The sequence below is a fragment of the Galeopterus variegatus genome, unplaced genomic scaffold (assembly GCF_000696425.1).
Source record: "Galeopterus variegatus unplaced genomic scaffold, G_variegatus-3.0.2 Scaffold2024, whole genome shotgun sequence".
NCBI classification, from domain to species: domain Eukaryota; kingdom Metazoa; phylum Chordata; class Mammalia; order Dermoptera; family Cynocephalidae; genus Galeopterus; species Galeopterus variegatus.
The window spans coordinates 241687-255177 of NW_007728135.1; the positions used below are offsets into that span (position 1 = coordinate 241687).

General features: G+C 41.6%; 1 protein-coding gene across 1 annotated transcript in view; it reads right to left on the reverse strand.

Moving 5' to 3' along the window:
* FMN1 (formin 1) overlaps nt 1-13491 on the reverse strand; it is a 283899-nt gene that overhangs the window by 201267 nt on the left and 69141 nt on the right. The window contains exon 4 of the mRNA XM_008580115.1: nt 707-1449. Within this exon, the coding sequence (XP_008578337.1) occupies nt 707-1449 (743 nt within the window). The remainder of the gene's footprint in view (nt 1-706; nt 1450-13491) is intronic.

Here is a 13491-nt window from a genome sequence, read left to right on the forward strand (position 1 = left end):
GGAAGTTTCCATGCAACCACATCTTGCTGCCTTACATTTCCAGCTTAACAACCTGTACATATGGAAGATGCTTTTTAGCTATCCACATAATGGCACTTTCTATGAAGGGCAGAAAGGTTTACAGATGTGAGAGCATTTAGCAGTGGGAAGAACCAGAGTTCAAGCAGAGAGTTTATATTTTAAGACTCCCCTCTGATCTGAAGAACTGATAACTCAGCCATGTCTGTTTAATAAAAAACGAAAAATAAACATATCTGTCCAATATTCAGATGGTAGGGTTGATGATACCATCTAAAAACAAGACAGTGAATCAGAAAAGGTATTCTAAAAATCCTCGGTGAGCCTACAGTACAGATTCAGGCTCAATTTCTTTACGATTGCTCATTAACTGTTGGGATGTTGGAGAAGGCCCTAGAGCTCAGACCTGGACGCCAGTCTATAAAATGGAACATTTTCCTTAGAGAAGAACCTGAACCCGAACACATTATTTCTCCCGGTATTAATCCATACAGAACACAGACAGGACCTGGTGGCGACAGACATCGTCCCCAGACGCCCTGACCTTGTGTATCCCAGGCACTCCCTGCATCACATTTGAGAATGTGAAAGCTACGCTTCTCAAGATACTGAACTGGCAAGAATAAAACATCGCTCGGTCAAACCCCCGGGAATTCACAAGCTGAGAGTGGGCCAGCGGAGAGCTTACCTCCCATCACTTATTTGTATCCTATTCCAGTACAAAGGCTTCATGGGACAACTGGGCTCGATGGCTGGTTTTCGAGGACACTGGCTGGAAGAAGAGCCGAGTCCGAAGAAGAGTCCAGGAGGAGGTGGGGGTGCGAGTCCTGGGGGTGCTGGAGGAGGCGGCGGCCCCCCGCTGTTGGGCAGAGCAGAGTTGGGAAGCGGTGGGGGGGGAGGCGGCGGGGGAGGTCCCCCACTTGGAAGTGGAGGTGGCAGGGGAGGAGGGGGAGGCGGCCCAGGAGGTGCTGGTGACAAAGGCCCAAGTCCAGGCGGGAGGGGAGGAGGGGGCGGGATGGGCGCTGCAAGGGGAGGTGCGGCAGGAGGAGGTGATGCCTTCTGCTGATTCAGTGAGATGCTTTCCGCAGACTGAAGTGCTGCAGGGATGTCTTTGTTGTCATTGGGGGGAGAGAGCTGGCTTAACGAGGAGATATTCAGCTTTTTGGGCACTATTTGCTGACTTCTGGTGGCCCTGCTCTCGCTTTCGCAGGGTTTGAGGAAGGTCTCTCTGTCTGTCTGCACGCACACGTTTCTGTAGGTCTTTGGAGGGCAGTCGCCGTCGGTGGAGATGCACGCATCTCTCATCCCTTCGCAGCCTCGCCGCCATGGGCGCTCCAATTCGCGTTTGAGATTTTCAATAGTTTCTTCTAGTCTCGCTGTTATCACTGCATGCTCGCCCCGTATATGAAATGTCTGAAGTTCAAACTGTGCCTGTGAGGGGGGGAAAAAGTGGAAAGTAAAGGGTTTATAAAAAATATCGGAAACAAAAAATTCAATAATGCCATCGTTTATGCCACCATAGTGCAGCCCACATAAATGCAGGGACATTCCTGCTAGAGTCCCATAGGGTGTCAATTTCACTTTATGAATTTTCCAGGGACCTAAACAGTCCGGGGTTGAGGCGTAATTTCATCCAATCTGAGCTCATGGGAGATAATTACTATGGATTAAGCCTTAAAGTAAACCTGTTACCTAAGAACTTGCACCCGGTTTTAATAACAAATGCAAAACAAAACTTTTAATAAAGGTTTGGACATGCTTGAATATATCTTTTATTTAACTTTTGGTTTTGGTTTGGAAAGAGAAAACTATAAGGAAAAAAAAACAGGTTTGGAGGTCCTGCTGGCTTAGAGCTGCTGTTCTTAGTCTTCCTTAAAATGTCTCTATCATGTGTCCAGGACAATGCAGCAGAAACAAAAAGGCGTGAGGAGGAGCAATAACACCTATTTTTAAAAAGTTTCCATATCGGGCCGGCCCGGTGGCGCACTGGAGAGTGCGTCGCTTGGGAGCGTGGTGGCGCTCCCGCCAAGGGTTCGGATCCCATGTGGAGACCGGTTCCCGCTCACTGGCTGAGCGCGGTGCGGGTGCAACACCAAGGGTTGCGATCCTGTTGCCAGTCCCCGGTGCAGGCGCAACACCGAGGGCTGCGATCCTGTTACCGGTCAGTAAGAGAGACAAAAAGGAAAAAAAAAAAAGTTTCCATATCAAAGCTGCCCAAGATTAGTATTTGTGTCTATTCCATTATAGTAATAAATATAAATACATATATAAAGGATATTAAAATATGCTGTTTTCTTCTACATACCCAGCATTTTAAATTATAAGATAGCAGCCTTTCTTAATACTCATTTCTTCATTTACTTTAATGAACTGAATCTACGGATTTTATACTTATTAGTGCAGACCTAGTGTACTCTCATTTATTAACCAGTCCATTTTTCAGCATTCAAAACCATTTAGCCTATTCCAGTTAACTGGGAAGCAATCAAATTTAGAATATTATTAGTTTCCAAAACCTAATTTAGCAATAATTAAATATTTTTGGTGAATTGAATTTCTGCCTCCCCCACAAGATTATAAACTCAAGATGAAATCAGTGACATATTGTCTTTATTTCTGTATCCCAGCAGCTAACACAGCAAGTACATAGCATTGAAGAATGTATGTATAAAAAAACCACTGTAAAAGTTATATTTACTGTCATTGTCCCAAGAGCCTTCCTTACGGCTAATCAAAACATTCTTTACTATAATTTCAGCCCACAAATATCTACAACACTTAAGTATATACAATTACAGATCCTTTTTGCATTGAAAAAGTAATGAAATACTTTCAATAGCCTAATCAGGCAAGATAAAGACATAGGAAGCTTCTCTACCTTCATTAACATGTCTTTAAAAAAAAAAAAAAAAAAAAAAAAAAGCTCAACATTCCCCTAATATTCATTCTCACGAACCAACTCTTAAATAGCTATGGTCGGTAGAATTTACCGACAGGTGTTTCTAAAACTAATCTTCTCATATGTTGACATTCTAGTCCTGAGCCAACCCTGAAGGAAGTAGCAAGTTCAGGGCTCTATTTCTTGTGTAGCACAGGGTTAAGTTCCTGCGTTTGGTTCACATCTTGGCTTAGCTACTTGCTAGCTCCATGACCTTGGGCAGGGAACACTGTGTCTCCAAGCCTGAGCTTCTGCAAGTGGAAAGTGAGGATAATAGTGAGCGATCTCCAGGGCTTCTATAAAGGTAAAATGAAATACTTCATATGAAACAGTAGGCATTATGCCTGGAACACAGTAAGTTCTGAATAAATGTTACTGTTAGTTACTGTTAATAATATTAGAGCAAGAAACTAACAAATTTCTAATTATTTTTATAAATTTTCAAACAATGCCACTTTTGTTGAGTGACAGCCAAAAAACTAGAAGGAGCTTAAGCAATCAGGATAAGCAGTGTAATACAAAAGTTTAAGTTTACCCAACTTTTCATGAGTACTACTACCAATGACCTAAAAGTAATTTCAATATTTATTCAACTACGTGGCCAAGATCATCTTTTTTTCCCTGTATCATACCCATCTCCATCTTCATCTCTCTTTCTCTCCCCGTCCATCTCCACTCACATTCTGAATTATTCACCAATATCTTAATTTACTCCTAACAACTAGTTCAGTTCTGTTACAACAAACTAACTCTTGGTATTGTTTCCAATTAAACCTTCTTCTAAGGTTAAGAGTCAAATAATATTGATGAAGCAGTAAAATTACTCAATCCTCAATTTCGTAATGATATGATAAAGTTGCAAAGACATATCCCATGGAGAAACTTTCCCTTTGTTGGGCAAATGGAATGTATCAATGCAAAAGAACTGGTCCCCACCTCTCGTCCTTTCCACCTCTTAACCAATGATCTTTTAAATGTGCTGGAGCTGTTACATACACCGATATATGTTTTGGTGGCTCTAAACTGAATGCATTTATTTAGTGTTGTGGACAGAACACAAATTGGGCAAGTTAGTTAACCTCACTCTACCTTAGTTTTCTTGTAAGTAAAATGGGATAATAATGGAATGCAGTTCACAGAGAAGTTACGAGAGAAAGATGAATTAATATATGTCAAATAAAATATAGAAGATCATTTGGTGCTTAGCGAGTATTATGTAAGTTTGCTATCATTATTGTCTCCTTAATACCCAACAGATTAGAGGCCACTGGCCACATCAGCTGGCTGTGGACTCTCAGCACCATGCTGCTCTACGCTCCTAAAAGCAAAAACAGAGATTACAAAATCCTTCCTTAAACCCCCTCGAGCTGCTATGCTCTTACCCCACCTCTGCTCCTTCACAGCAGACCTTTTGGAAAAAAAGCACTCAATCCTTGCTCTGTTTTTTCATCCATGCACTTTTCAAACAATTACAATTGGCTTCCAACCCCACTGCCCTATTCAAACTCCGTGATTTGACTGTTACATTCAGTCAGCGCTTTTCAGTGATTTTGCCCTCTCTGCCACATTTGCCAGAGTTGATTGTTACAGTGCCTTGAAATTCTGTTTCCCTGAACTTCTGATTCAACCCTCCTCTTCTTTTTCCTCCTACTTTTCTCCTCTCTCCAGTCAACATGTGGACTCCTCTTCCTCCATTCATCCCTTAAATGTGGCTGTCTACAGGCATCTTCCTGCCATTTTTTCCTTCTCACACCACACACTCTCTAGGTGATCTCATGCATCCATGTGGTAAATGGTACTCATTCACTGTATACTGGTGCCTTCTAAATTGATACCTTACGGCCTAATTCCAGCTATCCTCTGGATTCATCTACCTGCACATTTAACCAACCACCTCAGACTCAGCATTTTTGAAGCTGAACTCATTGTGGCCAAACGCCAGTTTGTTCTTCTTCTGAAATTCCCTCCTTGCAGTTAATGGCATCATCACCTTCCAGTCATCACATCCAGAAACCCAGCTGTCACACTGGATTCCTGGCCCTCTCTCACTGCAACTGACTGTTTTTCAACAGGTTTCACTGATTTCTCAGATTACTTTCTTTCTTTGCATGTCCCCCCTCCCCCCACCTCAACCTTTCACTGGGTCCTCTTTACCTGGACAATGGCAAGAGCCACCTAACTAATTTCCCTGACCCAAGTTTAGCTACCCTAGTTCCAGAAAGATTTTTGTGAAAATGGAGATCTTCATTCCTTAAACAGTCCTTCAATGTTTAGCCATTACTTACACTGAAACATTTTATTATTTGAACCCTGAAACATTTTAGCATAGACATACCAACAGCTCTTCTTATCTGTCTTCTGCCTACTTTTTCCACTTTTGGTTCCTTCCCCTTTCCCAGATATGCATGCCCTGGATTCCATGTTATATAACTTCTTGCTTTTCCCAGGACCATGCTCTTTCACACATCTGGGCCTTTGCAAATACTGTCCTCTTTCAATACTCTTCCCTTGCTTACCTTACCCAAGGTAAGAGGCAGCTTACTAAGCACAGATTCCATGAATGGATTCCTCACATACTGTATTTACTAATATGGAGAATGACCAAATAAGGAAAACAATGAATTTCCGTGTACTCCACACCAATATGCTGAGATTACAGCAAGAAGCTCTTCTGACCACTAAAATTTAAATGCCCCTGCCCTCCCCTACTGCCCCCCCCCCGAAAACTTGCCTTTGCCCTGCCCTGTTTCATGATCTCTCTTGATCATTTCAATTTTGTCTGAGTTATGTTCATGAGCTCAGCATGACAGAGTAACTCAAAGTGATTAAAGTAACAAGCACCTCATTCATTCTCTATCTGTCCATATTCTATTACTTTACACTGTGCTTGGATCTATTATAAATGAAGCATCTTAAGTCCATGCATACCATGAATTGAGGCTTTGGGAAAACTAGTTTTTAACCCTGTTTTACTCTACTTTCTGTTAATAGCCATTTCTACTTTGTACATGGAAACTATGTGGTGTTTTCCCTCCTTAATCTAGATTCATAGCTGGAGGAACTGGTAATGACTTAATGATTCTAACGGAGTAGAACTTTGTGTTTGATAATCATGTACTCCCAGACAATCTTTGCCCAGGATCCTGAGAATCTTTATAAAATGTCAAGCCTGGCCCCCTACAGCCAAAACTACAAATAAGGATGGGTCAAGGGAACATAATGCTTTTATATCCTGTTGACTCTCCTTTACTTACACCTTGAACATGTACTTATAAGCAGTAGTCAAAGCAGTTACAAACCCTCCCTTCATTTTAGATACATGTTCTTTAGATACATGTTCTTTGACGTACTGATCCCAATATGTCATTTGAAAGGAGACAGGTGCTGAGGTTTGACATCTTTCCAGTCTTCTCCAAGTTTTATCTACCTTCCTTTACTCATAATTTGTTTGCTTCCACTGTTTTCATTTGTAGTCACATCTTTCCATCTGCAACAGTTGATCTATATTCATCTCCTAAGCAAGATTCAAATTCAGTCTTTGAGAGGGCAATCCCAATTAAGCCATTCTGTTTCAATCACCCTTTTCTTTCATTGGCATTATTTTTTATCTTTCTAATTAAGTGGTTCTCAAGACCTGCTCCCCATTGGAATCACATGGAGAGCTTAGAAGACACTAGTGCTCAGGCTCACCCTCAGAGATCCTCATTTAATTGATCTGAGATGGTGACCTAGTGCTGGCATCCTTAAAGCTCCCCAGAAGATTCTAGTGGAAGTCAGAGGTGAAACCAACAGCAACCATTCTTCATTGTTTTTGAAATTATTTTTAACTGACATAATAATTGTACATATTTATGGGGTACACTGTGGTATGTGGATACGTGTATACATGTGTAATGGTCAAATCAGGGTAATTAGCATATCCATCACCTCACGCATTTGTCATTACTTTGTGTTAGGAAAATTCTGAATCCTCTCTTCTATTTAAAGTTATACAATAAACTATTGTTTACCAGAATCACCCCACAGTGCCACAGAACTCTAGAACTTATATAGTTTTGTAACTATCAGCCAACCTCTCCTTATCCCCTCACACCCACCCTTTCCAGTCTCTAGCAACCACTATTCCACTCTTTACTACTACAAGATCAACTATTATAGCTCCCATATGAGTGAGAACATAATACCCTCCAGGCTCATTCGTGTTGCTGAGAATGTCAGGATTTCATTTTTTTTATGGATGAACGGTATTCCATTGTGTATATATACCACATTTCCTTTATCCGATCATCTGCTGATGGACACTTACGTTGATCCCATATCGTGGCTATTGTGAGTAGTACTGCAATAAACATGGGGTGCAGTATCCCTTCAACATACTGATTTCATTTCCTTTGGATATATATCCAGTAGTGGGATTGCTGAATCATATGGTAGTTCTATTTGTACGTTTCAGAGAAACCTCCATACTGTTTTCCATAATGGCTGTACTAATTTACATTCCCACTACAGGTATGAGTTCCCTTTCTCTGCAATCTTGCCAGCATTTGGGTTTTTTTTTTTTTTTTTTTTTTTTTGGTCTTTTTGATAATAGCCATTCTAACTGGGGTGAAGTGATATCTCATTGTGGCTTTGACCTGCATTTCCCTGATGATTAATTAGTGTGCTGAGATTTTTATTCTGCTCTAACATAGCAGAGACAGTATGACCTCACAGTATTCATGAATTGTTCTGGCAATGACTTTTAGTTGAGTCATTTCAGAATCTCCAAGGGAATAAAAGACCCTTCCTAATTCTGGTATGTCCCAATGAGGGGACTATCCCTTCATGGACCGTACTGAGAACAGTCATTCTACATAGTAGACAAGACTAAATTATTTCCACGATACTCATGGGTCTTCAAAACTTGGCCTCTGCCTACTTTTCCAGACACTTCCCTATATTTTCCCTAAATTGCACCACTACAGACTCAGACATATGATCAAATCCCACATCTTTATGCTTTTGCACATGATGTTTCCTCCACTTAGAACACCTTTTCTCTCCATTCTCATCTAGTGAAAGCTCCAAAGGAAAATTCCATCAAGCTCAACTGAACCTTCTGGCCTAAACTTTTCTGGATTCTTCTTGACAAAAGCTTTCCTTTCTCTTTGTTACAAAAGAACTTTCTAGGTTTATCTTCTTAGCAAATCTAAAACCTTCAGGCAGTTAGGGATCATGCCTTACTCATGAACTTCCAGAACACTGCATACTGCTTGGCTAGTTTGTGATCCACAAATGCTTATTGAATTAAGTGATTTATTTAAATATTAAGACTTCCTTGTTCTTCTCTATTACCCACCCAATTACACTTAAAGCTCCCCCCCGCAAAAAAAAAAAAAATTGAGAGATGAGGTTCCCTTCCTCTTTGATAGTCCCATACACAGCATAAACTGTAAGGCCTAATAATTGTCAATTATAAGCCATTACTTACAGACTGACACTAAAATTATTTAGAGCAGACATACTGAAAGCTCTCCTAATCTGTTTTCTGCCTACTTTCTCCACTTCTGGCCTAGAAAATGAGGTAAAATATCCAAGAGATTTTGGTTTTGGTTTTATTTTTAATGAAGGTATTTTTAAAAGTTGATATTGATAGTGTTTGGTTTTAACAATTCAAAATACTTAACGTAGATAAGTGTTCTCTCCACAGTAAGCTCAAAGGCTATTCCCATACGTATAATAAACCATCCAGTAGAAGTAAGCCACATTTGTGATTCTAATCTGATTAGGAATTGGGCTCTAGGCAACTCCCCCTGCCTCCTCTGGGGCTGTTCTTTCCTTCCGCTACCAAATCCCCATTATTTTTTAATATCCTCCACATTACCACTGCTCAGAGATATCATCGAAGGAACACACTGTACTGAAACCCAAGCAACAGAGGGAGACTTTTGCTTGTCTGGTCCTCACAAGCATGTCTGTTAAAAAGAAGGTGGAAAAGTGCCTACTGATGAAAGACACCAATGTTGGTGCCAAGCATGGTGGAAAAATCATCCATTAGCATTTTGTTATGAACATTCTCTCCCAGTGGTGCTGCCAGGGCCAGTAAAAAAAAAAAAAAAAAAAAAAAAAAAACCGGGTTATCAGCTGTACAACTTGATTAAGTCAATCTCTTCCAGGGACTGTTCCAAATCCTACATCCCTAGGTTGGGGAAAGCTAGACAATTCCTGGGTGTTGTGTGGAAGTACGATAAAGGATAAAGCCTCACCATTTCAGAAAAGTGCAGTGTGAGCAGAGAAAAGAAAACAGGCTGGGGAGCACGTAACATCTAGAAGGAATGGGACTGAGTTCTTTCAGAGTGCTTAGGTAAGCCAAGAAGATGGTGCTTCTGTGGCTTTGGATGTGGGCACCTGGGATTTTCTGCACTGTTTTTGAAGGCTGCACAAAGACTTCAATAACCCCCTACTTAATTGACTTATACTTACCATTATAAAAACAAAAGTCTGTATTAATGAAAAGAATGGCATTGGGTTTGATGAGAACCACATAAATTAACAATTGCTGGTTTTAATTAACTATTATCAATAATTTTTTTGTTCTTATCAGAAATAAAAGCACATCGAGTTACAACTAAAAGGCCATCTCAGGGACACTCAGAAATATGAGGCACATTTGACACATCACTGTAATTGGAACTTGCTGGGAGGAATAAAGAAATAGAGAAACAGGGCAGGAAAAAAATGGGTAAAGAGCAATCGATATGAAATGGACTCAGGAGTAAAACCCAGCACATGCAATGCTCAAAAGTACAAAGTTACATTACACATATGTAAAAATGGTGCTGATCTTCAGCAATCATCTCCCATGCTGATGCACAGTAAAGACAAGGAGACAAATGAAACCAACGTGGAGTGAGTGTGCAGGGCACTGTGCTAAGTGCCTTCATTTAATCCTTGCAACTCTGTAAGGCAGACGTTCTGGGGAATGTATTAACCTGCGTAAGATCCCACAGCTGGAAAATAGTAATAAGGGAATCTGAAAAACTCATGCTTTTTCTGCTTTACCATTTTGAATTGATATCAAAAGACTCTAATTTGATAGTAAATAACTCATAATTATAAAAATTAATGACTATTAACATACATCACCTACTGCTTGCAGCACATATGTATTTCATTAAGGTATGTAATTATGACAACAATCTATGAGAATGCTGGTATTGTGGCTCTTTTCTAAATGAAGTAAAAGAAGTAAGGAGAAATTAAGTAAACAGCCACAGACTCTAAGTCCAGTGTCCATCTTATCACTGATCCTCAGTGGTTAATAATCCTTCCCATTCAGTACTTTTCAAGAAGTCAGAATGCCAGTATAAAAGTAGAGAGACTTTCTAGTCAGAGATGCTTTCTTTAAAATATTTGCCCTGGGCCGGCCCGGTGGCGCCCTGCTACAGTGCGCCGCTTGGGAGCGCGGCGGTGCTCCCGCCGAGGGTTCGGATCCCACATACAGACCGGTTCCCGCTCACTGGCTGAGCGAGGTGCGGGCGCAACACCGAGGGTTGCGATCCCGTTGCCGGTCCCGGTCCGGTACGGGCGCGACACTGAGGGTTGCGATCTGTTGCCGGTCACGAAAAAAGACAAAAAGGGAAAAAATATATATATATTTGCCCTCCATCATTCTGAAAAAGAACTGCAATCATTAAGTAAATAATAGATCTGAAGCTTTTTGATTTCCAAGTGGATGGCAGGAAAAGCACTGGCTGAGGATCAAAAGACATGGATTCTACTCCGTCATCCCAGTCTACTTGCCCTTAGTCAAATCTCTTATTCTCTAAGCCTTATTTTACAGATGTCTGAAATGAGAGGTTTCAAATAATTAATCATTAATGTTTCCTCTTGTCGTAAAACACTAATAATTTCGACACCCAAGACTTCATTGTATCTCTTCCTCTCAAAACTTCCTTGAATATAGCTCTATTCATGAAAGCTTGATAAGCTTTAAAGCACAGTATCATCTAAGCCATATACAAAGAGAGTCCCAACTCTCATTATAAATGCAAATGTTGACATAAAGTCAGACAGACTCACTGAGGTGCTCTGAAACTACACCAGTGGTTAAGTATGCCATTCAGATAAAATTGTACATTATTTTTGAAAGGTGATAGTTACTACAAGTATTCAGGAATATACTTTCAAAATAAGCAAATATAACTATGGATCATCATCCAAGAAAATAGAAAAGTAAAACAAAATTAAAAAAATATTTGAAATCTTCACTGAGGTTCCTACTCGGGACACAAAACAAAACAAGATTGTAGGTAGAGTATATTTTGTGAAATAAAAGAAATTATTCATGCAGAACTTAGGGAGCATTTTGTTTCTAAGTTATTAATGTCACCAAATATAAGTCACAGAATGGATATGCACTAGAATATCCATGAAAATGATTTTCAGACTATTTTTCCAAAAAGTAATTTTAAACGTAATAAGCAAACCTTACTAATTCCTTTCTACTAAGAGAGAACACTTGGAATTTTATGTCATATTATCACTCCTGAAGCTACAGCTTGTCCAATGAGGTATGACTCATTCTAGAGTACACGTGAGCTTAGAAGCAAGAGATGGTAAACCTTGGTCCATAATTGTGGGGAAAACAGGATAATTTAGTCAGGCTAGCTCAGGTCTGGTTGGGGAGAGGGGGTCGAGCAGCACATTTCTTGTAAACAAGTTGTGTGTGGGTGGAGTTAGTGCGCATGTGCACCCATGTATCTTTCTAGTTAATTGCTATTGTGTATTCTTGAGTTTGTGAAGCAGGCTGGCTGGCAGAGAGCTGGCATCTAAAAATAGAGCATGTTTATTCTGCTGGCAGCTGTTCAGTTTCAGTTTTCCTTTGGACGCTGCCAGTAGCAGTTGCGTTTCTGAGTTTCTCTGTGGACTGCTTAGCTCATAGTGTTGTGTGCGCTGAATAAAGACTATTCTTTCCTCAACCAAGGCTCCAAGGACCATTTTTGTCTGGTTACCTAGCTCATAGACCTGCGTATGAAGCGTTTGTGAACAGGCTTGAGGGGTCTGTGAGCTCCAGACCCTAGCCCAAGCTGTAGCTCTACAATTGGCATAGTTGGCAGGATTACGCTGCAATTGGTGTAGTCAGTGCAAGATTCTGAGCAGGTACAGGAGCCAAGAAGCCCTTGGAGAAGGAGGAAATGTGGCTACTTTTGAACATGTTGTGCCCTGTGGCCACTTTCCTGTTGACTGGGATCTGGTTGCTGCTCACTGTACTGCAAGGCAGCATAGACCAGGCACTGAAGCGGAAAGTCCCTTGGAAGGGGGAGGAAATGTGGCTGTCTTTGAGTGTGTGGTGCCCAGGGGCCGCTTTTCTGCTGACCGGAGCCTGGCTGCTGCTCACTCTGCTGCGAACTGATAGAGAGCTGAAGAAGGAAACAGAGGTGTTGGAAGAACAGACAATTATCCTAGAGTATAACGTGCAGTGACTGGCCACTCCTACTTCTCACACCAGGGAGGACGACGAACCCAGTGGTGAGTTGGGGGAGACCATGTGTCCCCAGGCATGACCTGTCATGCACCAGAAAGTGAAACGCGAGCAGTCTGTAGGACTGGGCAGGCAACCAGTGGGCAATCCACAGGTGACCCAATTTACCACCTATGTCCCATATACCCAGGTTGAATTAGTTGACTTGGGGGAGCCAGTTTTTGCAGAAACATGGGGAGCCCCTGGCTGCTTGGCTGTTGTGGTTATGGGACCTTGGGGTGGATAGTGTGATATGCTCTGGTGAGGAGATGGAAAAATTGGCCTCCATCACCACACACCTGTCTCTGAGGCAGCAGCTGCAGAATAGCCACAGATATGCGCCAGGGCCAGGTAATCACTCCTTAATGGAATGGGTGAGTGCAGCTGCCCAAACCATGTGGGCAAATGCTGGAGAACTGCCCAAGATTGTTAGTAAATGGCAAACGTATGCTGATTCCGTCCAAATCATTCGAGAGCTGGGGATGTAGCAGTCCATGTTTAATGTGAACACTCATGGCCCGGACAATGAAAATTTTACAGTCAGCATGAGAGACATAGTGCTGTGAAATGCCCCGTCAACATCCTTTGGGTCACTGAGGGCCATACTGGCCTCATACATTGGTCGTCCTATACATGAGGTAACGACGACGACAGCCAGCTTGGGTGAAGTAGAGGATAGAAGACAAGCAAAAGGGGTCCAAAAGGTGGCTAAGACCAAACCCCCAAGAAATCCTCGGGATTTTATCCCAGAGGGACCAAGGAAGACTAGCCATAAGCAGATGTGGCTTGACTTGCTTGCAGCAGGGTTTGATAGAAAGAAAATTGACCAGCAGGCAAATGCAGTTCTGTTTGCCTTGTGGCAACAATTGCACCCTGAACAGCGTTTCACCAAACATCTGGAAACAGGTAGCCAAGTATGCTCAGTGGATTTAAAGGACTTTTTGATTGCTCCTGAGGAGGTGGATGAAATGTTCAATTTTGAATAGGGAGCAGGCCAAGGTGCTCGTCTTTTGGGGGCAAGCGAAGACCTGAG